Below are 24,557 nucleotides of genomic sequence, written 5' to 3' on the forward strand. Positions count from 1 at the left end.
AGTTTTTTTTTTTTTTTTGGAAACAAAGATTTTTCGGATTTTTATTATTATTATTATTAATCATGCAAAACTTGCGATTCAGTCATCCATCCGATCAAAGATTTCTTTGAATATTGATATGATATAAGATATTATAATACAATACTTATTCAATTAAAATTATGTTTAGTTTGAATGAATGGGTCGAAGAATAATAAAACCAAAAATTAGGGTTTATCAAGTTTTAGTCCATGTCTTCTGACTTAGATCCCGAGTTTATGGAAGACATGAAGAACTGATTAATCAACATCGCTCTGATACCACATGTAGATCAGTTCTTCATGTATGTAATAGAAAACATGAATATTATGATAAACCTACAACTAAAACATACCTGTCACGGCAGAGAGAGAAGCCACGGCTGATGAGAAAGATCCAGATGACATGATAGTCAGCTTGGTCGAGTTCCACTTTATGATGTATATTAGTGATGGGGATTAGGCTTCTTGAGAAACCGAATAATATATGGAGAGAGATGGTCACAAAATATTAAGTGAGGTTTAGGGTTATGTTTATGTGATGTTAATTAGTCTCTCTATATATTTTTATACATCCAAGGGGAAACCCTTGATTAGCAAGAAAGGGTAATTAGGTCCAACAATTACCTGGCTAATATAATTATAAGGTATAATTTAATATTTAGATCTAATTATTATATAAATGATAATAATGGCTATAAATATATATATCCATATATTTATTCTTACAATATTGGCACATGCTATCCTACTTGTTTAATTTCTTGTAATTTGATTCAATGTTTGCCAATTACATATCACGTGAATCATAGACTTACGAACCTCTTATTTACATAAACAAAATAAATATAACCAGTGGCGAAGCTTGGACGAAGATGTCGAGGGGGGGCGGGCGAAAATCCACATTAAAAAATCCGTAAACAGAGGGGGAGGGGATCAACTTTTTGATTGGAAAAAGGTAAATTTACACTACATATAAAAAATGTTAGACGAAAACGAATAAGTTTACATTTCTAAACAAAAAACGGAGAGGGGCGGGGCCACCCCTGCCCCAACTATCCTTCGCCATTAAATATATCTAAACACTATATCGTGTCAACTATATACAATTGTATTTGAAGATATGCATATAAATATAATTATATGTGTATATAAAAAATTAAAGATAATTAAATGATTAAGAAATGAATCTAGTTTGAGCTATATCTCTCTTACATTAAACAAGTCAAGCGCTCAAGCTTAGGCAAACCCAACTCTCCCCGTTTAGTCGTTTATACTTGTAGGTAAACATAAAAGTTTATTGTTAAACACTAATCAAATATTGTTTAATACTAACCAAAGAAATTTAAGAACATAATGTAAATGTAGATTAATCCGCAGAATTAAAGTGATTGTTAGAAAGCCCTTTAGTTCATATATAAGAAATATGACGCAACAAGCAAATCATGAGAGGGCGCTTTAAAACCATATCCCGAACAAAATGCAAATCAATATCCGAATTCTTAATAGTGATGTTCCCTTTTACACACCACCTATGCGCCACATCGCGTTTCCCTTTTTACCACCGGAGATGCTCTAACACGCTCCTCACGCTCGAAATTCTCGCCCTTACAATTTTCACACAATTTTACCTAAGTAGCCCTTTGACTAAGGAACAAGTGACAAAAATTCTCTCCCTTACAATTTTCACACAATTTTACCTAAGTAGCCCTTTGACTAAGGAACAAGTGACAATATCAGACACGACACAAATAATACAAATGTAATCAGAACCATTTATTAAACGTGTCGTGTCATAATCTGTCTTAACACATTTACTAAACTGGTAATGTTCAGGTTACATTAAAATCAAACATGTCGATCCTCAAAACTATTTTAAATAAAAACGCATACATTTTATCCATCTACAGCCTATTTACAACGTGATATCACGCCGTCCCCTTTTAATAAATTCGTTATGTTGAGGTTACATGACCTTAAATATGTCCCAGTTAGCATTAGTACACAAAAACCAAACATACGAGTCATGCTTAGTATCGTCAACATAAATTCGTTAAAAAGCACATCAAAACCTGTCATACAGTTAACGCAATAGTTTAAACGCCTATATTATCGTTTACTAACTAACTAACCAAACTACCCGTGAATGGAAGGATCAGGTGCAGGTATAATAACCCATTTTCGTCTCACTTCCTCCAAATCTTCATAAAAATGTTTCTCATAATAAACGCACATCAGGTCAGTTGCGTTCATACCTGCCCGAACCGCCCAAGGGAAGTAATGCTTATAAAACAAAGATCTTTGTTTCTCACAAAACCTTGTGGTTCCTCCAGTGACAGACAAGAAGCACACTGGAAGCAGCATTTGCTCAAATTCTATGACTTTTAACGCTGACTCACCGATAAAATTAGTTGGAAGACCGAAAAGGGTGTGCCAGAAATCATGCACTTCGCGCGCACTCATTGCCACGTAAGCGAGTTCTTCCGTTTCCATAAACCTTACTGGCGGTCTATCGTCTGGTGAAAAGTTTCTTGATCCCATGAACTTTGCGTACGCAGCACCAAATGTGTTTTCTGGTAGGTCCCATGCGTGGCCCACGTTGCTTGATAAGACACGCGGACGGTCCAGCAGTACTTCCTGGAATATGATAACTTATTAGACACGCGTGTAAAAGTCAAAACAGTAATTATATAAAAGAGTAAAATGCGGTTTTCGTCCATGTGGTTTGTCCAGATCTGGTGTTTTAGTCCAATAGTTTCAAATTAGCGATTTTCGTCCATGTGGTTTCATTTCACTTGCGATTAAATCCGACCCCACCAAAGCCGTTAAGTTTGACCATTAAACCTATCAGTGTGCTCCTCACGTTAGGGGTAGTTTTGTCCATTTTTTCCCTAATACACCCAATCCATCACGTGAGGGGGCTTGCGAATTAGGGCTAGGGATTATTTGGGAAGAAAAAGGACAAAACTGCCCCTCACGTGAGGGGCTCGCTGATGGGTTTAACGACAAGACTTAACAGGGTTAGTGTAGTTGGGTTTAATTGCAAGTTAAATAAAACCACAGGGATGAAAATCGCAAATTTGAAACTATTTGACTAAAACCGTAGATCTGGACAAGCCACAGGAACGAAAACCACAGTTTACTCAATATAAAAAGTCCATAGAAGTTATACTCTGCCTTCGGGGATGCCTTTTCATTCTTTTGAGTACCCTCTCAAAGGCAGGCTTCCCGGTTGTTTCCCCTAAAGCAGCGATTAAATCGGCTCTCCTGGGGTCCACTAATGCACCGACTGCTGACCCGAGAGCAACTGCAGCCTGTTGCCAAACCCTAAGCAGCACTGGAGGACCTTCTACCATAGTGGATGTAAACTTAAAAACATAATACAATTGATGTTAGAAAAACTAAAAGGTTATAACTTTATAAAACTACCTAACATTTAACAAAAGGTCGAATTTTCTTACTTTCGTGTAAAGACCAAATTTGCACAATCAATATCCAGATTTTATTTCAATCGATTCTCAACGTTTAGCCACATTACAAAATGAAAAAAAGTACACAAATTTCTACATATATTTACATTTAAAAATAACCTGAATTGTGCTTAGTTTTGTTATATGCACACCAGAATGCCAGATTTTACTTCAATCAGATACAGATTGACTTTTGGAGTCAATATGCATGATTGACTTGTAGTGTACTGTCACAAGAACCGAAATCTCAAATTTTTTCCTAGCGTTCGATAACTTTAGCTACAACACACGACCGTTCAAAATAAAATTATAATTGTTTAGCTCTAATAAACAATCACTACTGAACCACTTCAAAGTATAATTATAAACTCTGCCATACAGATTGAAAAACCAAATTGTGTATCACAAGAAGAAATGTGTTCTAAAATTACTAATACATATAATTTAGAACTTTGGTGCCGCAAGTGCCCTATCGGGCCATTTGGCGGCACCGTATTAGTCCGTGATTTTTTTTGTGTGTTTTATATAGTCAGTTACCATAACGAATGTAAGGGAAATCGACCAAATGTCATTTTTTTGTTTTAATTCCGGTACCATAATGAAGATGACTGAAACCAGCCAAATTCGAGTAGACTCACCGCCTCAACACTTGTGACTGACGACACTCGGGTTTTATCAACGCGCAAGTTTACCCCCCCCCCCCCCCCCACCACACACAATGGCCATTGGTCCACCTTCATATTTATATGTTTTTCATTCTTAGCTACAGTACCATAACGAGCGTAATCAAGGCCGACAGAATTCGTGTCAAATTACTGCCACAATTCCCGAGACCGACAACACTTGTATTTTACACCGCCTGGGTTTGCCGACCAAATAAACATCGTTTTAAATATTTTGTTTTGTTATATGTTAATCTGACAAATTAATTTTTTGGGCTTTAATGCTCAAACTTAAACAACAACGTCTGTACCCTAACGAACTTAACCGATACTTACTGAATTCGCGTCGACTAATCATCGTAACACTCGGGTTTTACCAGCGCCCGGGTTTCAACGCTAGAGTTTTTTCAGCTGCCCCGACGCAACGCGCCAGGTAGAAGAACTCGTTGTCTATAAACCGAGAACTAGTTCACGACTTTTGTCACTTAGGTAGCGTTTGGTTTGCAGTTAGCGAGTAGGCTAGAACGGGAACACGTACGATTACTTGAAAACTAATGTTTAGCTTACGAAATAAAAGATCCTAATATCATTTTCACCCTTATAACTATTGATCATCCTATTGTACAAGACACAAAAACAAAACTATCAGTTTCGGAATCACGGCTTGCCGACCGATAACAACTTAACCGTAAATTCACTTCCAACTTGTCTACAGGACCTATAATTCTGATAAAATTATCTGCTAATGTATGATTAACTACAGTTGCTTAGGTAACATATAAATAATAAATAATTACATAAACAAATTATTCAGAGATTAATATTAGTATTACCGTGGTTGAGAGAATAGAATTAGGGCTCCGAGTGAGGATATCGATCTGACACGTTTTGGTTAAATTGTTCCATTTGTTTTCAGGAACCGAAACTGAAACCGAAAACGAAAGCGAATAAGCAAATCGGGTTTTGGTTCGGTTTCTGGTTCTATAATCGAACAACGTGATAATTAGGACCGTTCACGAACCGAGATGAACCGAACTATTTGAATATAAAGAAACAAGTGAAATGTTTATGCATAAATTTGGTTTGGTTTGAAACTGAACAGCTAGATTCCGCTTGGTTTTGTACAAAATTTTCAATTTTAAATTTTAAAACTCCTAAATATTTATACTTCAAAAACTCAAAGTTAAAAAGAAAATATACACAAAACGAGCAACTATGGTGTAACCGAGGGAGGCTTTGCTCGTGCTTGGCTCGTTTTAAAACCGAGCCGAGCCGATTGACTCATTTTTTTTAAATCGAGTTGAAATCGAAGAAGCATCTTTTAAATAATTTCCAAGTGAACCACAAACAGTTTGGACAATCCTAAATAACGCCGATTCTTTTAATTTTATATTTCAACTCAGTCATTTTGGTTTTATCTTAACTCAAATGCATCGGCTCACTCTCTAGAATTTTCTCTAAGCCCAAATAAAAAAACTTAAGACTAATAAATAACTAACTAGAAAAAAAAATAGTTTTATTATGTTTATTTTGTTGAAAAATAGGTTTAAACTTGGGGGGAAAAAGATAGTTTATTCGGTTGGAAACCAAATCAAATTGTTATTCGGTTTTCGTTTTCACCCAAATAAAATTCCAAGCCGAACTAAATAACACGAATAATTCGAAATCCAAACCAATGAACACCCCTAAGCCGAATGCCATACCGATTTTGTCGTTTTAGTACAAGTCCAGTACCATTGAAAGTACCAACAAATACCAGAAAACAAAAAAAGTACTGATACTAAAAACATGAAAAACAAATATTATTAATATCCACATGAAATCTGAATATAGAAGGGGTAAGTCAATTTAGGAAAAACTTATTTTATGGCTTGTTGAGAGTGAATTTGGTGCGGATATTGTCATTGTACATGCCTGATTCCAAATATGGGTCTGGACCAGAACCGACTCGTGCTTGTGTGTGTTTCGTTAATCGTTATGCTAACTTGGTATTCTTAGAAATATTGAACTCGCTTGTGTGCTCATTGTGATGGACACTAGTTATTCCTTATAATATATGTTCAGTATATCCTAAATATTGAGTTAAAATCTCACATTTAGAAAGCCTAAAGCCTAATAATCAAGAATTCATATATGCATAATCAAGAAGATAGTTTCTTCAATAGAATACAGAATCCTTCATTCTACAACCATAACTAGGTTATAGTTTACACAATAGTTCCTGTACTTTTACAGTTTTACATTTCACACCCTAACTATTACTCATTATAATCACATAACACAAATTGAGCTGTAACAAGAACTACAGGATCCTACTCCGCCCGCCTGCGATTATCTTTATATGAACCTTTTGGGTAAGACCCAAATCACCAACGCTCGTATATGTTTCCAGTGTTAGCCCAGGCTTTTCACATTTCGCTAGTGGGACATTAAAAACCAACTAAAAACACGTTACAAAGTAAGAAACCGAGGAATGATATTTCTAGCCACTCCATCATCAGGAGTTTCAAGCTTTTTCAGAATTTCGTCATCTGGGATACACATTAATCCAGCCAAGAGACTCATCCACTCGCTCTTGTCTTTGCCATGTAGAAAAGTGCCTAAACTTATAAGTGCTAATGGATGTCCACCTAACTTAGCTACCATCATTAATGAAACATCCTCCAAACCTTGTACAGGCTTACTTTCCCCAAATGCATGCCTACTAAACAGTTCAATAGCCTCTTGAACATCTAACAACCTGGCATTACGGGTTATAACATTGTGAGCATTCAACAAATGTTGGTTCCTAGTGGTGATTATTATTCGGCTCCCGGTACCAAACCAGTTTTTGGATCCAGCTAACATCTTTAGGTGGTCAATGTGGTCTACATCGTCAAGGACAATTAAAACACTGTTTTGAGACAATCTTCTCTTCATCTCGTATGTTCCTTTTTTAATGTTCCTTAACTTCACTTTTATTTTCAGAACATCCGAGAGAACTTTCTCTTGCAACGTTTTCAAGCCATGCATTCTTGATTCGGCTCTAACATTTTTGACAAAGCAACAACCTTCAAACTCATGACTTATGTTTTCATAAACAGACAATGCGAGAGTAGACTTACCACTACCCCATATCCCACATATTCCAACCATCTGAACATCACCTAAGCCAACTTTTAGAAATGATTTCAACTCTTGCATGTGGGTCTCTACGCCAATTAAGTCTATGTTGGCACTTAGTTTAGCACTTGCTTCAGTATGTATCATCAATTTAAGCAATAATTTCTGTTTAATGTCTTCACAAATTATTCTGATGGCTTTTGCTTCATGCCTTCACATTGCATAAATGAGATAATTAGTTTATATGCACACACATGTACACACACACAAAACATATCTTATGTATATATATTTGAAGAAATGAAAGAAGAAAATTACCCGTTGGCCATAGCATGAGGTTCCCATCCAGAAAGGTTGCCTGCCTTCACAAGTGCTTTTCTCCAAGATTTAACTTTGTTCCTGTTTTTCAACTCGTGTCGGGCAAGCGCTTCTCCATAATACCCTGTTTGTTTTCTCGGTTCTGAGGGTTCCACGTGATAAAATATCGGTACAACGGTTTGCCTTCTCTTATCCTTGTTTTTCATAATATATGCAAGCTCATCCAAGCACCAAGAAGAGCTAGCGTAATTTTTTGAGAATACAATGATTGCTATCCGCGATTGTCGAATAGCCTTAAAGAGGGATGGGCCAATGGGTTCTCCCCGAGGAAGTACTTCATCGTCCTTGTAAGTGAAGATTTGTCGATCTTCAAGATGCGAGAATAGATGATCTACAAATGTCTTGCGGGTATCTTCTCCTCTAAAACTTATAAAGACATCATACTTCCACTTTGGTGAAAAAGAACAAAAACGTCCCCCAACAAGAAAATACCTGTTGACTTGTTTGAAATATATTAATATAGAAGCAGTCTAACCATATATATTACTCACCAAATGCCAATTATAGTTGCTAAAATTTTACCCTTAAATTTATTAGCAAGATCACTTATAGTAAGTTGAAAGTTATATGAAAGAAAATATATGATACAAGTTTGGAAATAATGCCTCTCCATCTCCCCTCATCCCACCTCCGCAGATCTTACAAACAAGTTTGCTATATATTAGTGAGATTTACTGGGTACGTTTGTTAGTCTATTTGTATGTTATTTACTAATTTAGCAAAGCCATATTATTTATACATGTGAATGTTAACAAATATTTTTAAGCATGAACGGAAATTACAATGTTTTAAGGACAAATTGTATTTATGTCTTGTTAATTTTCTTGCTAATTTGGAAATAGTGCCTTTCCATCTCCCCTCGTCCGCCTCCGTAGATCTTACAAACAAGGTTGCTATATATTAGTGAGATTTACTGGGTACGTTTGTTAGTCTATTTGTATGTTATTTACTAATTTAGCAAAGCCATATTATTTATACATGTGAATGTTAACTAATATTTTTAAGCATGAAGGGAAATGAAATAAATCTGTATCAGAAAATACCATGATTGTTCGACATTCCACCATAAATCACTTGTTGCCTGTCACAAACAACCAAACAAGAGGATTCCATATTAGATCAGTCATACTGATTTTGCTTTTAATTTGAATTTGTTGTTAACTATTGTTTTAGTTTAAGCTATGTGTGGCTGCCATAACTTACGAGTTGCTTATCAAGAGCTTTCTGCAGTTGTTCCACCACCGTCTTCATTGTTGGACGTTTATTTCGGCTCATCAAACACTGGTAGGCAATGGCTGTGAATGTAAGTAAAGAAGCAGTGTGAACCTGCATCATTAGATCGGGATAAATTATCCCGTCTAATGTTCTCCTTTCCCAATGCATTTTGATCCAACCGGTTAAAAATTCATCCTTATCGTTGTACTCTCTAAGTCGTGCGAGCCTACCACCCAAAACTTCAAACAATACAACCCCAAAAGAGTAAACGTCGGATTCTTTTGTGACCAGGCCAGTCTCCATGTAGTCTGGATCAATATATCCAATCGTGCCACAAGAATCAGAGATAATAAAGGCAGCCTGCGTATTCGTAGGATCCATTTTGGACAATCCAAAATCAGTGATTTTAGCTTTCCAATTCTCATCCAAAATAATATTTGAACTCTTGACGTCACCGTGGATAATTCTATGGTGAGACCCCGCACCATCATGCAGATATTGTAACCCACGGGCGGCATCTAGGCAAGTCTGAAGCCGTTGAATCCATGTTAGATCTGTTCGCTTTAAATGTACACCGAGGCTCCCATTGCTTTCATACTTATAAACAAGTAACTTATGCCCGTCTTCGTCGCAAAATCCGAGAAGTGAGACAATGTTTTCATGTTTATAAACTGAAAGTAAAGCAATCTCTTTTGTAAATTCATGATCTCCTTGACCTGGCCAAGGATCCAACATCTTTATGATGATGTTGCCATGTTTTACGGATACGCCTATATAGACCTTCCCAAATCCACCACTTCGGATGAGATTATGCTCGGAGAACCTGTTAGTTGCATCTGATAGATCTTGAAGAGGAATCTGCAAGTGCTTCATATCATTAATGGGAGACATGAACTTTGGTCATATATGAAATATATAAATCTGGAACAGAAAAAAGAAAAGGTAATAGCAATTAGAAGCTTAGAAGGAGAAATGAAGGTTTTGGTTTTGATTCTTGAAAGTGATGACATTCTCTTTTTAAAGAGGGGATGAGGTCGAATATTATAAGGTTGTAAAGAGTAACGCCTACCATGTGTCGATATCATATGTCACATCAAACTTTTATATATTATGGTTCCGTTTATATTAGGCTACTTGTTGTGGCCGTGGCTCACACCACAACGGCCTGCCGCGAGTGGACCCTCACGAGCCGGGTCGTGCCTCGCAAAGAGCCGTTGGCTCGTGGGGAATCTTGATTTGACCGTAGGAGGCTTCACAAAAAAAAAAACATTTTAACTTACCAACACTTTCCAATTCTCCAATTATCTGTTTAAACACCATTTTAGCTAAAAGAAATACCGACACTCTCCAATTCTCTCTACAAATTTAAAAACACTACCACATTACACTCTTAATCTACCTCACTTATTCGGTCAAGAGACGACGACGACGTGTATAGCACCGAGTTAGAGCATAACTTGAGTCAAATACCACCACAACCTCCCGAGTTTGTTATTCCGAAGACGCAAAAGCCTCGTAAGGAGGCCGCCAGAGGGCAACCGAGCCAAAGAAAGAAGAGCTAAGGAGGAGCGGGAGGCTCGAGCCGAGCAGTCGAGGAGTTCGTTCTAAAAACTAAAACAACTTCTTTGACGGTAGAGGAGAAAAAGACTGTGTGGTGCTTGGGTTGAAATATCCTAAGATCGACATGCCAGTATTTATTTAACACTTCTTTTTGTTTTGTATAAAATTTTAAAAATATATTGGTAACATTTGTTAATCTTTTTTAATTGTAGTGGACTATCAAAAGCGCAAAACATTTTGGGGCAAAGTGCGAGAGTTGTTCTACTCGTTGGTGGGAAGTAGAGAACGTACGAACAATATGATATCGGGAATGTGGTCCGAAACTCGCAAATTTTTCGGACTAATTACGAATTTACATAACAGATCAGTCGTCGAATGCAAGCGAGCGAAAGTAACGATCTTCAAGTTTACCAATTCACCTGCGAAGAATGGAAAGCCGAAGTGTTGAATAAGTACGGGATGGTAAAAACGTGGTACGATGGCTATGTGTGGAAAATACTCATGTCGTGCTCAAAATGGGTCGAGTTAGTTCAAGTGGACGAGGGTGGCTCAATGACAAAGCGTACGAAAACTTCTTCATCGGGTGCATAAGTCTCATCTAGTGGCTCGATGCTCACATAGGGATCGACTTAAATGTTGTTAGACAAGAAGATCAACCACAAGTCCTACGTCGTCCAGTCGGAAGGGACAAATTTGTCGAAGATGTCAACAACATATCGAGGCGGAAGTGAATATTTAAAAGAAAGGTTTAGGAAATTAGACTTTCTTACCAAGGACTTTAGCAACCTAGATCTGAAGCGCCGAGAGGTAATGGAACAAGAAAATCTGCCCGTTCTTGAGGAAATCAAAGAAGGTAAAAGACAAAGGTGAAGAGGAAGAGGTGGAGCTAGGGAATAAATTTATATATTTTTTTACATTTGTTTTTTTATGATTTTAAGATGTTTAATTTTTTTTTATAAAAAAATTGTGTCGCCTGAACCACGTGTCAAGTTCAGATTGGGCAATCTATGTTGTGGCAGTCGTAGTGGAGATCTTTGATGCCCATTTGTGTTGGTCTCACCTCCTTCTAGTGTTTGTCTCATACGTGATTTGCTCATAGCGAGTATACACGTGTCGCCATTGTGTTGGTGTTTTGCCCTGCACAGGTTCTGACATTCTTCTTCGTACTCTTGCCAAGGGGTTTTTGTCTCTTTCTCCTTATGTCTCGGTTTCAGGTTTGGTACCATACGTCATCAATTAGCAAACCGCTAACCTAGAGAGGAACAAGTCAATTACATAAAGAGAATGAAATTTTGCAACCAACTCACCTAGTAACAATACATTTACTAATACAACTAAGTTACCATGAATAAAAAAGAGATGCAAATGATAAAATCAATAACCAACTTTTTACTTCCATCATTACTCCCATATATAACTTCGTTGTGCCTTATTCACATGCTTAGCTGTGACATTCGTCATTTTCGGTTTAACTTGTATTTGTTTTTGTATTGGAAACCCGACCCGTTTTGGTCTTTTGGATCTTTCGTTATTAATAAAATATTGGGTTTTATGTTCGTTTATGTTAGACAATTGTCGGATCAAGAAATCATCTCTTTCGGTACGTTAAAACACCCTTTTTGGGGGCTAAAAACGAGTTAAAACAAACTTAAGGGACTAAAATTGTCAAATAACAAAAACATGTAACTCTTGAAAGAAACATTATGGCCAAACCTTCACTCTTTCCCTATATAAACAAGAGCACTGCATCCCATTTGGGTTTGCTCATTCACCTCAAACTCTCCCCAATCTAGATCTAAGTATTCTTTCATCAAACTCTTGATAGTTGACTTCTCAAGGTCAAACTACTTCTAATATTTGTTTGTAACTAATTCTTGTTAATTAAAGCTTGTTAAAAACATACTCCCCTTATTTCCTTGGCTTTCCCTTCTCCGGCCATGTCGGTTTAGGTGTATTACTAGGCAAGGCTTCATGGAGGACTATTATAGTCCTTGATTAAACACTTTAATTTATGCTCTAATTTCTGCAAGCTTACTAATGTTGTTTAGTTTCTAATTAATTTAGTTTCCAAATAATTTTAATGACTTCTATGGTATTGGATATGTGGCAACCATCCTCGGTGTCATTCCAAGTCAAGGACCGAACCAAAACCGAACTCTTGTTTAAATACTTTATTTTTAACATGTTGTATGTAAGACTTGAGTATTATCATTTTTAAGTTATTATAATAAAGTTCTATAGTATTGGGTATGTGGTAACCATCCTCGGTCTTATTCCGAGTCAAGGACCGAACCAAGACCGAACTAAACCGAGTTCACTCGCTTAAGACACACTAGTGTGTTTTGGGCCACCGAATCTCATGTTTTACTTAAAACTATATTATAAACTAATTTTAAATTGTTATCTCATAATACTTGGTATGTCGGATCCAACTTGATCTCATAACAAGTTTGGACCAACAAAGCCAAATACTCGCTTAACGGACGTTAATGTTCTTCCTAATAGAACTATACACTTGGTTAAGTTTCTATTGATTTCATTGACTTATCTCATAACATTTACCACTTTTGAATCTCGACTTCGGGCTTGACCAATTATCAAGACTCGTAAAATCTCGCCTTAGTATCTATTTAACAAAGGGTATTGCAATAGCATAAATTATACCCAAATATTTACTTAACAAATGCTAAGTAATACTAATAAATAAAATACCGAGACCCGATTTAGAGTAAACTTACTTTTCTAAAACCATTACTTTAATTTCTTATGTATTTACATTTTAGCCTTCAAACTTTAATTATTTATCTTACTAGTCATGTTATTTTACTTTAAAGCTTTTAAATCCATCTACTAACTCAAGACCCTTTTTTCATTTAGGTCTTGCTCGTTGAACTTGCCTTTCCGTTTTATCGCAAACTAATCCTTCAAGCTACTTATTTCACATGAGTACATTTCATCCCCCGTTTTCACTTTTATAATTTGGGGGTAACATGCATACTTATTTGAAACAAGAATGATTTATAATACTCGATCCTCAAACCAAAAAATTTAGGGTGTATGATACTAGAATACTTGCTCTATTGTGTGTTATATGTTTCATATGCTTTACGTGCACGAGTGTTTATTTTGATGTTGTTGAGCCTCAATAAGTATGATCATGCGCACCCCTAACTACTCTAGCCTTGTGCTAGTAGAATATGGCCTCATTATCCGAGTATATCGGTTGTTACCAATTAGAAAGGATCCTCATTTATTTATGATTTATATACTGCAATACTTGCTCTTATTTATAGTTTCATATACGATTTGTGGATTTTGCCTCATATATATATATATATATATATACTCAAAACTATGAAATTGCTCACCAACATACGTGTTGACAAATATTATTTTATGCATTGTTACAGGTTTGATTATTAGTTGATTGGAGTTTGAAGACGCTATTTTATTTTGAGACCGTTTAGGTTATTAGAAGAATGAACAATTTAGTTATTTGCATTTGGTGTTATTTTGTATGAACAAGATGTGTTACTTTTGATGATTGAATAAAATTAATGAGTTGTTTAAATATTGTCACTTTAATAGTGTCTTGTGTTCTTGAGCAATCGGTTGCACCCGACATGTTCCGCTGCCTTTGGTCGGTTGTGACATTAGCCAAGCCGCAAAGATTATAGCTCAAGTTGAATTCTTATTAGTTTAATATATAAAATGATTTGAATCCAACTAGTACAACATCGATATGGGGCTTCTAGGTACCAGAAATGAAACATTAAGCCATCTTCCAATCCCACACCACACCCGTTGTGCAATATAGCATTTGTGCTCTACAATCTCAATTGAGGAGGATCGCAATGGAACATAATATATCAAATCTTCTCTTGCCTAAGCTAAGTCTAGTCGGAATTTAATGTATCAATAACCTCAACACGTCAGCGGCGAATGTAGCTAGTAACCAGGAGTAGAAACTGCTACCCCTCAACTTTTCATTAGTTTTTTTTATAGTTTTCGTATTTTGTTGTCCCTTAAAAGATAAAATGTTACCCCACTTTGTTTAAAGTCCAACCAAAGTAAAAGTTAAAAACCAATTAAAGCTCAACCAAATTTAAGCTCAAACCAAATAAAATCATTGTTCGTTGTTCGCGTGAATGCTTGGTGTAGGCTAGACATTAACATTCAATAACACAATGTTTCATTCAGCCACTGTCCACCCCACGATGATCGACTCGACCCCCTGCTGCCATCCTCCGATCTCCGGACCTTCACGTTGCAGCCAAGTAGCCAACGGCCGGTGATTCCTTAGTCCCTCATCCACAGTTAGACTTCTACTTGTTCACTTTAGGTATTCTTCAACTTAATTTTATCTATAATTGTAATTGTTTAATTTTTTTTAGATAAATTGTTAATTTGGAATTACTTAGGGCAATTGAATATTTGAATGATTGATTATTGTTTTATTGGATATTTGAATAATGTAAATTGGAATTGATTAGGGATTTAGGGTTTATGCGTAAATTAGAATTTATTATGGATTTATGGTTTAAATTTTGAGTCTGCAAAAATTACGGAGCTTGAAAGATGAAACGACAAAGTCTTTTTATCAAATCTTCTTAAGCAAAAATTCCAAGAAAATGATAATATTGATCCAACACCAAATTCGAAAAAATATATAGATCATATGAAATACAATAAAAGATAATTTGTTTATTGTAGAAACTATGGTAAAAAATATATGTTTACATTTTATAAAATACGACATTTTTTTAACGTTACCCTGAGATTTTCGTCTAGATCCGTCACTGCCACACATGGATGTTCACCTTCCAAGTAACATCGATTTCCATTTGGTAGTGTGAGGGGCATCGGATAAAGTCACTTATCTATAAAATTTCTCACTTCCTTAATAGAAAAGTTACCTCCATTCTCCATATCTCACTCCCATTTGTCATATGAACAAGAGACATGAACATTTCTCAATTCCCTACCTAAGAGCATTCTCAATAACTCATTTAAATACTCTTAGTGTTTACTCTATCTTTATAGTGTAGGTGTAAGTGTTTGTGAGTGGAGAAAAGAGAAAATATTAATTATTGTTTATCAGTATTTGAAAAAACACTGTTATACTCTATAATTTTTTTAATGCTTGTTAAAAGTGGTTGTGAGTGGGGAAAGTGAAAACATAATGGATAAATATATAAAAAAATATTATTTATTGAAAATAAGAAAGAAAATTTAATGATTTTTAGTGTAATTATATAGATGGTGATAGAGAAAGCTACTAGAATGATCTAATTGGGAAGCCTCCATTTGTTCTTCCAAATTAAAAAGTATAGGTTTTCTAAACCTAGAGCACTATCAACTAAACCCACCTTTATTTTAAAATAAAGTATTTTTCTAAAGCTCACTAAGGGGGAGAGGGGTGTTCGTGTTAAACGATTTTTAGGTATTGAACTCGCGTGGTGAACACTGCTGTCCTTAACTTATGGGGTTTTTCAGGTAGGGTTGTCCAAACTTCTCACCGCTCGCTCGAAAATTACTCGAAAATGCTAGTTCGTTTTCTGCTCGGTTTGGAAGTGAGTCGTTCAACTCGGTTCGGTTTAAAAACAAGCCAAACACGTTCAAAGCCTCGCTCGGTTTGGTTCGGTTCGTTATAATCAAATTATTTTTTATTTATTAGTTATATATATATATATATATATATATATATTATGTGTATATTTATACCTATACTATTTTGTTTTTAAGTTTTTAAAATTTCCCTCTTTTTTGTTGACTTTAACGCTTAAATTTAAATCATAGTCGTTCGTTTTATATATGTTTTGTTGTTAACTTGAGTTTTAGAGATTTTAAAGTTGGAAGTTTAGACCTTTTATAGTTGAAAGTCTTGAATTAACGATATTTTGAAATTTTAGAAATTTAAAATTGAAAACTTTGTACGGAATCAAGCAAAACCAAGCCGAACTAAGCCGCTCGGTTTCAAACTAAACCAAGTTCAAGTTTAAAAATATCGTTCGTTTCTTTAAATTCAATCTTCTCGGTTTGGATCACTTTCAAACCAAACCAAGTATGATCAAATTTGCATTCGATTCTGCTCTGTTTGTGAACAACCCTAATTTCAAGTACCTCAATTAGGGTAATAGAACCCGATAAATTTCTGGTTGACATGACCGTATTTTTGTCAAACTGACCGTTAAGGCCTTTAATAAAATATATTATACCCCCTTGAAATGCATGTCATCTCAATATAATTTATCAAACTCAATTCAACATTCATCTTCTCTACTCACCATACTCAACCTTCTCAATCGTCAAACGAACCTTCTCAAATTTATTTTTCTACCAATATAAAATTTACAAGCGACCGGATCGGGGTGTTCGTTCCTCTTATCGACTCCGATGATTTTCTTTCCAACGATAGCAGTTTGGTTTTTTTTCAACAATATAAATCGGACAACTCGAAGACGAAGACACATTCAACATGGATACATATAAAAACGATTCATGTGGCGTGATCGTGAACATGGTCAATACGTACTCATGGACGATTACTTTGTCGACCACCGGAAATACAACAAAGATATATTTGTCAAAAGTTTCTTATGTCGAAGCGTTTGTTTCTATATATTGTGAATATATATAAGAGAATTATGAATGTTTACAAGAGGGCTATGATCGGAGGATGAAAAAATGTTTTACACTGTTACAAAAAATAACTTAGGCCATTAAACTAATAGCAATTGGTAATCCTTCGGACGAATACAATGAGCATCAATGTATGTCCCAAAGGACTTCCCGTGAAGTGATAGTCTTAGAAATATTGAACTGGCTCATGTGTTCATTGTCGCGGACGCAATTTATAACTTGTAATCTATGGTCAGTATAACCTAAATATTTAGTTAATATCTTATATTTATACATATATATGTTTGATATATAAAAGATTGTGAGTCAAACGACATCGTCAATTGGTTGAATCAGTCGTTAATTTTGGTGTTTAAAAGTCACCGGAAAAATATGTTCACTAGATAACTTTGCCGGAAAGTCAGGGTGGGGAAGATGACAACAAAATCAAGTTTAAAGTAACAACAAAAATAGTCCATGCACTGTATTTTATAATTAAATTTATTATTTACATACTTATCCATTTTAGTTTTATTTTAGTTATACTTCACTCGCCCTTAACTTTTATTTCAACATACAATTTAAAATCCTTTAAACAATTTTCAAAAATTGAATTTATATTAAAATAACTATGTTTATTTTTAATAAATTTTGTATTAATAACTCGTATAACCATAAAGTTATAGGGTTTCAAAAATTTGGGTATTACATTCATATTATATATTTGATATATTTATTGTTATAATACTAATTGTCGTTTATAAAAATTAACTTATATATTTCGTTATTCGTTAAGGCCTACATGTCTTTTTATTTCGGCTTAGACGAGGTATTTAAATCTTCAAGACAACATGTTCAAGAATTCATATATGCGTAATCAAGAAGATAGTTTTTCCTATAGGATGCAAAATCCTTCATTCTACAACCCTAACTGTTGGTTGATAACTTACACAATAGTCCATGTAGTCTTACAATCCTACATTTCACACCCTAACAATGACTCATTAATACATAACACAAATTGAACCGTAACATGAACTACATGATTTAACTCCAGCCCGCCTCGTATATGTTTCCAACGTTAGCCTAGTCTTTTCACATTTCGCTAGCAGGACATTAAAAATCAACTAAAAAACATGTTACATAGTAAGAAACCGAGGAATGGTATTTCTAGCAACGCCATCATCAGGATTTTCAAGCTTTTTCAAAATTTTGCCAACCAGGCTACATATTTATCTATCCAAGAGTCTCATCCACTCGCTCTTGTCTTTGCCATGTAGAAAGGAGCCCAAACATATTAGTGCCGATGGATGCCCACCAAGCTTAGAAACCATTATTATTGAAACATCCTCCAAATTACCTTGTCCAGGCTTACTTTGCCCAAATGCATGCCTATTAAACAGTTCAATAGCCTCTTTAACATCTAACAACCTGACGTTGCGTGTTACAACATTGTGAGCATTCAATAGATCTTGATTTCTAGTGGTGATTATTATTCGGCTTCCGGTACCAAACCAGGTTTTGGATCCAGCTAACATGTTTAGGTGGTCAATGTGGTCTACATCATCAAGGACAATTAAAACACTGTTTTGAGACAATCTTCTCTTCATCTCGTATGTTCCTTTTTTGATGTTCCTTAACTTCACTTTTGATTTCAGAACATCCGAAAGAATTTTCTCTTGTAACGTTTTCAAGCCATGCATTCTTGATTCGCTCTAACATTTTTGACAAAGCAGCAATCTTCAAACTCATGACTTATGTTTTTATAAATAGACAATGCGAGAGTAGACTTATCACTACCCCGCATCCCACATATTCCAACCATATGAACATCACCCGACCCAACTTTTAGAAATGATTTTAACTCTTGCATGCGGGTTTCTAAGCCAATTAGGTCTGTGTTGGCACTTAATTCAGCACTTGCTTTAGTACTTTTCATCAATTTAAGCAATGTCTGTTTAATGTCTTCACATATTTTTCTGATGGCTTTTGCTTCATGCCTGCACATTGCATAAATGAGATAATTAGTTCATACGCACACACACACACACTATATATATATATATATATATATATATATCATGAAGAAATGAAAGAAGAAAATTACCCGTTGGCCACGTTCCGAAGGTCCCATCCAGAAAGGTTGCCTGCCTTCACAAGTGCTTCTCTCCAAGATTCAACTTTGTTCCTATTTTTCAACTCGTGCCGGGCAAGCACTTCACCATAAAACGCTTTTTGTTTTCTCAGTTCTTAGGGTTCCACATCATAAAATATAGGTATAACGGTTTGCCTTCTCTCATTCCTATATATTTTTCATAATGTATGCAAGTTCATCCAAGCACCAAGTAGAGCTAGCATAATTTTGTGAGAATACAATGATGGCTATCCGCGATTCTTGAATAGCCTCAAAAAGGGATGGAACGATGAGTTCTCCCCGGGGAACTAGCTCATCGTCCTTGTAAGTGAAGATTTGTCGATCTTCAAGAGTAAAGAAGAGATGATCTACAAATGTCTTACGGGTATCTTCCCCTCTAAAACTTATAAAGACGTCATACTTCCACGATGGAGAAGAAGAGACAGGTCTTGACTGAGAAGAGGATACCGGAAATAACCTGTTAACTTGTTTGAAGTTAATTAATATAAAAGTAATCTTTGTAAATGAGGTTCAAAACCGTATATGTTACACACCAAATGCAAATTATAGTAACTAAATTGTTTTACCTTGAAAATTTATTAGCAATTAAGATCTCTTATAAATTAATCTGTTGTAAGCTGAATGTTATATAAAAAAATTATGATATGATTTTTTAGTAATCCATATTATACTATGTTAATTAATTAGTAATTTTCTTGCTAATATGAAAATGGTTCTATCTCCCCTAATCTCACACTCTAGCTTTGCTATTAATAATAAGATTTATTGGGTACATTTGTTGGGTTATTTAACAAAGCCATATTATTTATAAATGTGTGTGTTTTAAATATTTTTAAGCATGAAGGGAAATGAAATAAATCTGTATCAGAAAATACCCTGATTGTCCTTGGTGATCCTGAGCAGCACCGGCAATATCATCGTTCCACCATAAACCACTTGTTGCCTATCACAAACAACCAAACAAAAGGATTCTATATTAGATCAGGCATACTGATTTTCTTAAATTTAACTGCCACAACTTACTAGTTGCTTATCAAGCGCTTTCTCTAGTTGTTCCACGACCTTCATCATTGTTGGACGTTCATGTCGGTCCACCAAACATTGGTAGGCAATGGTTGCAAATGTCAGTAAGGGTGCTTGGTTTATCTGTTTCTTTAGATCGGGATGAATGATTCTCGTTGGCTTGCTCTCTAAGCCGTGCAGGTCTTCCACACAAAACTTCAAACAGTACAATCTTGTTTGCTGGCTTGCTCTCGTTGGCTTGCTCTCTAAGCCGTGCTTGAAGTCTTGTACTGTTTGAATCATTCAAAATGATTCAAACAGTACAATCTTGAAGTTTTGTGTACCATTAAGCCACACAAAACTTCAAAAGTGGCTTGCTCTCTAAGCCGTGAACATTGACAATAATGTTTTTTAAGTTATGGCTAAAAAATCCATTTTTCTTCTAGTATATGTAATAGTAAGGGCATAATTGAAAATTGAACTTATATGTATAGAAATGACATTTAAATTGGGACAACCAAAAATGGAAAAATGGACATTTAAAATGAGACGTTTTATAGTAAATTATATAAAACTTCGATTGTGATGAAAAAAAAAAAGAGACGGAGGGAGTACTCTGTAAGCAGTGTAAACCCGAATTTAACTTTTCCAAATAACATTTATTTTCTCTCTTCTTTACTCATAATAACTCATAATCATGGCATATAATATAAAGAACTCACTATCATATTTATAAGGAAAATGTCAATACTCTAAGAGGAAGTAGACAGAGGGAGTTATATGAACTTGTGAAGCTGGGTAGAGGTGCTTAAAAAACATGACCCAAAAAATATCCGGAACCTAGTGTTTTTATATCCGGTTTTTAATACCTGAACCTATCCGTATGGTACGAATATAGTATGCATTTTAGTACCAAACCCGTATATAGAACCGGACCCGATTTGCACCGGGTAATACTCGAAACCTGGAACCAATTCCATACCCGGAACCGATTTTTTACAATACCCCAACCGGGTTTTTCCATACCCGTTCTATACCCAAAATTACCCGAAAAATACCCCTAAAACATTTAACCCCTTAAAAATCCAATCTATACCCAGAAAAGCCCGAAAAAACCCGAAATTGGGTTTTTTCAATGCCCAGAAATAGGATATTTAAATACCCGGTATAAACTTACCTGGTTTTATACCCGATCCGATCTCGATACATAGGGTATGATTATTAGAGACAATACCCAGACTGAACCCAACCTGGTATTGTCAATACCCAATTTTTTAACACCCGATCATAACCGCACCTGATTCCATACTTGAAACCGAGTATTTAAAAAATCCGATTTGTGTACCTCTAAAGATGGGAACTTGTTATGAACCGAACTAGACCATCATGGGCCCAACGTATCAGCCCAGTATAGAGGCCCAATAAATTGAACGGTTATAAGTCAAGGTTTCCTCACATAGTTGACACTAGGCATGTTCAAAACGGTTTGGGACTAGGAACCGGAACCGGTTCCTAACCGGTTCCTATATTCAAAACCCCCTTTTAAAACGGTTCCAGGCTCGAACCGGTTAAGGAACCGAACCGGTTCTCCCACCCTCGGACCCCTAACCTATCTAACCGGTTCTTACCGGTTCCTAACCCGGTTCCTGTTCGATCCAACGGCTATTTTTGACCCCAACGGTCAAAAAACGGCAAAAAAAAAACGATTTCCAACGGCTATATTCGATTCAACGGCTAGAACCGGTTAGGAACCGGTTAGGAACCGGTTCCGGTTCCTACCCGCCCCCACTCAGAAATGCAAGAACCGGTCACGGATCATCGGGTTGAATCAGATAGGGTCCGGTTCCTACAAAAAACGGGTAGGAACCGGTTCGGGTCCACCGGTTCGGTTCCAGGAACCGGTTTCGTTGAACATCTCTAGTTGACACAACCAAAACATACCTATGTTTGTACAACACGAGAAAAAAAGAACGTGAACCCATATCCTATAAAGATCGTCACAAACCGAACTTGGATACTCTTAGGCAACAATCAATAAGCGGAAAAAAAATGAATATACTTTAATTAGTTTAATCTATTATATACTAGGTAATGTACCCGTGTCTTACACGGTCTGGACAACTTAAATTTTGTAAATGAATACTTTTGATAAATAAAGTTAAGTAATACAATAAATATGAAATTAAATTATAACTTAAAAATAAATCATAAATCTCTAAATATTTCTTTCGATACAACATTAGATATTACACTAAAAATACGATAGCAACTAAAGTAAAATTGTATTATGAGAACATAAACGGTACAATCGAAACAATACGAACCAACCATCAATAGAAGAAAATGTTCGATTAGTTGAAGAATGTACAGTTAAGGAGAATCAATAAGAATTTGATCGACAAAATATGGATAGAAAGAAAGATATTACGGTTTACAGGTGAAAAGAAGGCGGATCGGATTCAATTAAAGATCCACGTGTTATTAACAATGAACCCGTTGAATAATGAAAATGTTTAATTTTTAAACATGTTTTATAAATAAATCTAACGTTTGTAAAAAAAAATATAAAATACGTTTTGTAAAAACAATTAGAGAAATCATTAAACAAAAAAATATATAAAAAGAACTTTAAAATGTATATGTAATAAATAGGAGAGAGAGGCGGGAAAAAAGAATAAGAATGCATAAGAGAATGACATGTGGCATGAGAACACTTTTATTTATTATATAGTATATAGATACTTTTTATAAACTTTTATAATTATCAGTTGTTTTGTGTTTCATTCAATAATAATCATCCCTTCATATAGGGTTAGAGACATTACAAGAAAAGGGTGTTTTAGGGGCGACGGGCGTCGCCCCTAAAAGCCTCAAATATCGCCTCTAATACTTTTAGGGTCGACGGGTCGCCTCTAAAGACGTGCCCCTATTGCCTCGTCACAAACAACTCATTTGTCGTCCCTAAAAGTACCTGTCGCCCCTAATAGGGTGTCACACCCTCAAAATCCACTAACGGAGTTTACCGTCAGAGGGTGTGAACTAACAGGATCGGAATCATTAGTTATAATCAAACCATAAATAAAGTTTTCAATCCACGAAAACATTTGAGTGTAAGTAAATGCGGAAGCGTAAAAACCATAAGACAAATGCTGCGTCACGCAGGACGACTTAAAACCCAATTGATAACAGTTTAAAACAAGTTTGCATAAACAATAGCGTATCAAATAATGCATGATCCTATACCGCGCGCCCGCCTCGGCTACCTGAGAATAACATACTAAAAGTGTCAACACGAGGTTGGTGAGTTCACAAGTTTATATAAAATAAAGCGTTCAGCGTTTTGCGTTACCAGATAGTGTTAAATCAATTATAAATCTATAGGTAGCTAGCCTATAAAGCAAGTATTACTAAGTGTTCGACACCGAAGCTGACTGTTTATCATGTGCCTTGCCACCAGGTCTATCCCGACCATGGTAATGTGTTAGCCAAAATTACACCCACTCGACCTCCAGTCGAGCTTAGCGTTGGGTGGGGTTTGTCAAACCCAGTAGTACTACTCAACAGTGACTCGCTATTTTCCAATACTAAACGGTTCGATGTGTGAAGGACTTCAATTGTTTCGTTTGCCACTTAGCCTTTACAAGTGATATATAATTTCATAACAAAATCTAAAAAGCGTTTCGGAGTATGTTATCTCCCCCAAGTGAAAAGCGTTTAAAAAGTTTAAAAGGGGAAAGTGAAACTCACTGTTTGCGAAGAGTTCCCAAAAACAAGTCACCCAAGTGATGCGCGTCACAGAAATCTCTCACTAGCGTTCTATAAAAAACAAAGAGATTTTCTAAGAGACGGAACTATTATCGAGTCTCTAGACCCGGCACATAATTCCTATGCAAAAATTACGTTTCGTGTTTCGTTTGTGAATTGTGTGTGTCTCAACAAGCACCTTGGTGATACGTTACATGTGTGAACAATTATTTACGTGTCAAGTATTAATAGTGTACATTTCTAGCAATTATTCCCCGCAAGGGCAATTTGGTCAAAACATAACAATTATCTAGCAATTAGCACGTTTCATGAATTTTCACAAAGTTAGCAGCTAGTTTCATCAAGACAGAATTCTACTTGAATGATTACTCTATTCAACAGGTCATAGCATCTCAATTAATTCACCAAAAAATCGTCACAAAAGCATACATGAGTTAGGTTTCCAGAACATATTTTATTGTATTTTTATTCTACATAGTTTACTCATAATGATCAAAACATTACAACAAACTCACAGCAGTCAAATTCATGCGCAACAGGATGTTATTTGTTATTCCCGTTAAATGAAAAATCCAATTATTGCAAGACCAATTTGGTTAGGTTCTTAACT

At 35.6% G+C, this 24,557-nt stretch overlaps 2 protein-coding genes across 2 annotated transcripts; both read right to left on the reverse strand.

Annotated features, from left to right (window-relative positions):
• Positions 1-2,108: 2,108 nt before the first annotated feature.
• LOC143557522 (ubiquinone biosynthesis protein COQ4 homolog, mitochondrial-like) lies at positions 2,109-3,376 on the reverse strand. Its single transcript, XM_077046576.1, has 2 exons — positions 3,190-3,376; positions 2,109-2,650 (listed from the first exon to the last, which is right to left on the reverse strand). Exons 1-2 carry the CDS (start codon positions 3,371-3,373, stop codon positions 2,154-2,156), a joined length of 681 nt encoding a protein of 226 aa, XP_076902691.1. The 5' UTR covers positions 3,374-3,376; the 3' UTR covers positions 2,109-2,153.
• Positions 3,377-6,264: 2,888 nt separating this feature from the next.
• LOC143557524 (disease resistance protein Roq1-like) lies at positions 6,265-10,256 on the reverse strand. Its single transcript, XM_077046577.1, has 4 exons — positions 8,833-10,256; positions 8,673-8,710; positions 7,570-8,061; positions 6,265-7,462 (listed from the first exon to the last, which is right to left on the reverse strand). The coding sequence occupies exons 1-4, from the start codon at positions 9,733-9,735 to the stop codon at positions 6,601-6,603; spliced, it is 2,295 nt and encodes a 764-aa protein (XP_076902692.1). The 5' UTR covers positions 9,736-10,256; the 3' UTR covers positions 6,265-6,600.
• Positions 10,257-24,557: the final 14,301 nt, after the last annotated feature.

The sequence above is a fragment of the Bidens hawaiensis genome, unplaced genomic scaffold (assembly GCF_021521415.1).
Source record: "Bidens hawaiensis isolate Kalapana, Puna unplaced genomic scaffold, B.hawaiensis_p1.1 tig00018997_1, whole genome shotgun sequence".
NCBI lineage: Eukaryota > Viridiplantae > Streptophyta > Magnoliopsida > Asterales > Asteraceae > Bidens > Bidens hawaiensis.

Coding starts and splice junctions, on each gene's coding strand:
- LOC143557522 (XM_077046576.1), bottom strand. CDS start 3,373: ATGGTAGAAGGTCCTCCAGTGCTGCTTAGGGTTTGGCAACAGGCTGCA. Junction 2,651..3,189: donor AAGGCATCCCCGAAGGCAGA/GTATAACTTCTA, acceptor TATTCCAGGAAG/TACTGCTGGACCGTCCGCGT.
- LOC143557524 (XM_077046577.1), bottom strand. CDS start 9,735: ATGTCTCCCATTAATGATATGAAGCACTTGCAGATTCCTCTTCAAGAT. Junction 8,711..8,832: donor AAGCTCTTGATAAGCAACTC/GTAAGTTATGGC, acceptor TGTTTGTGACAG/GCAACAAGTGATTTATGGTG. Junction 7,463..7,569: donor CCTCATGCTATGGCCAACGG/GTAATTTTCTTC, acceptor TGCAATGTGAAG/GCATGAAGCAAAAGCCATCA.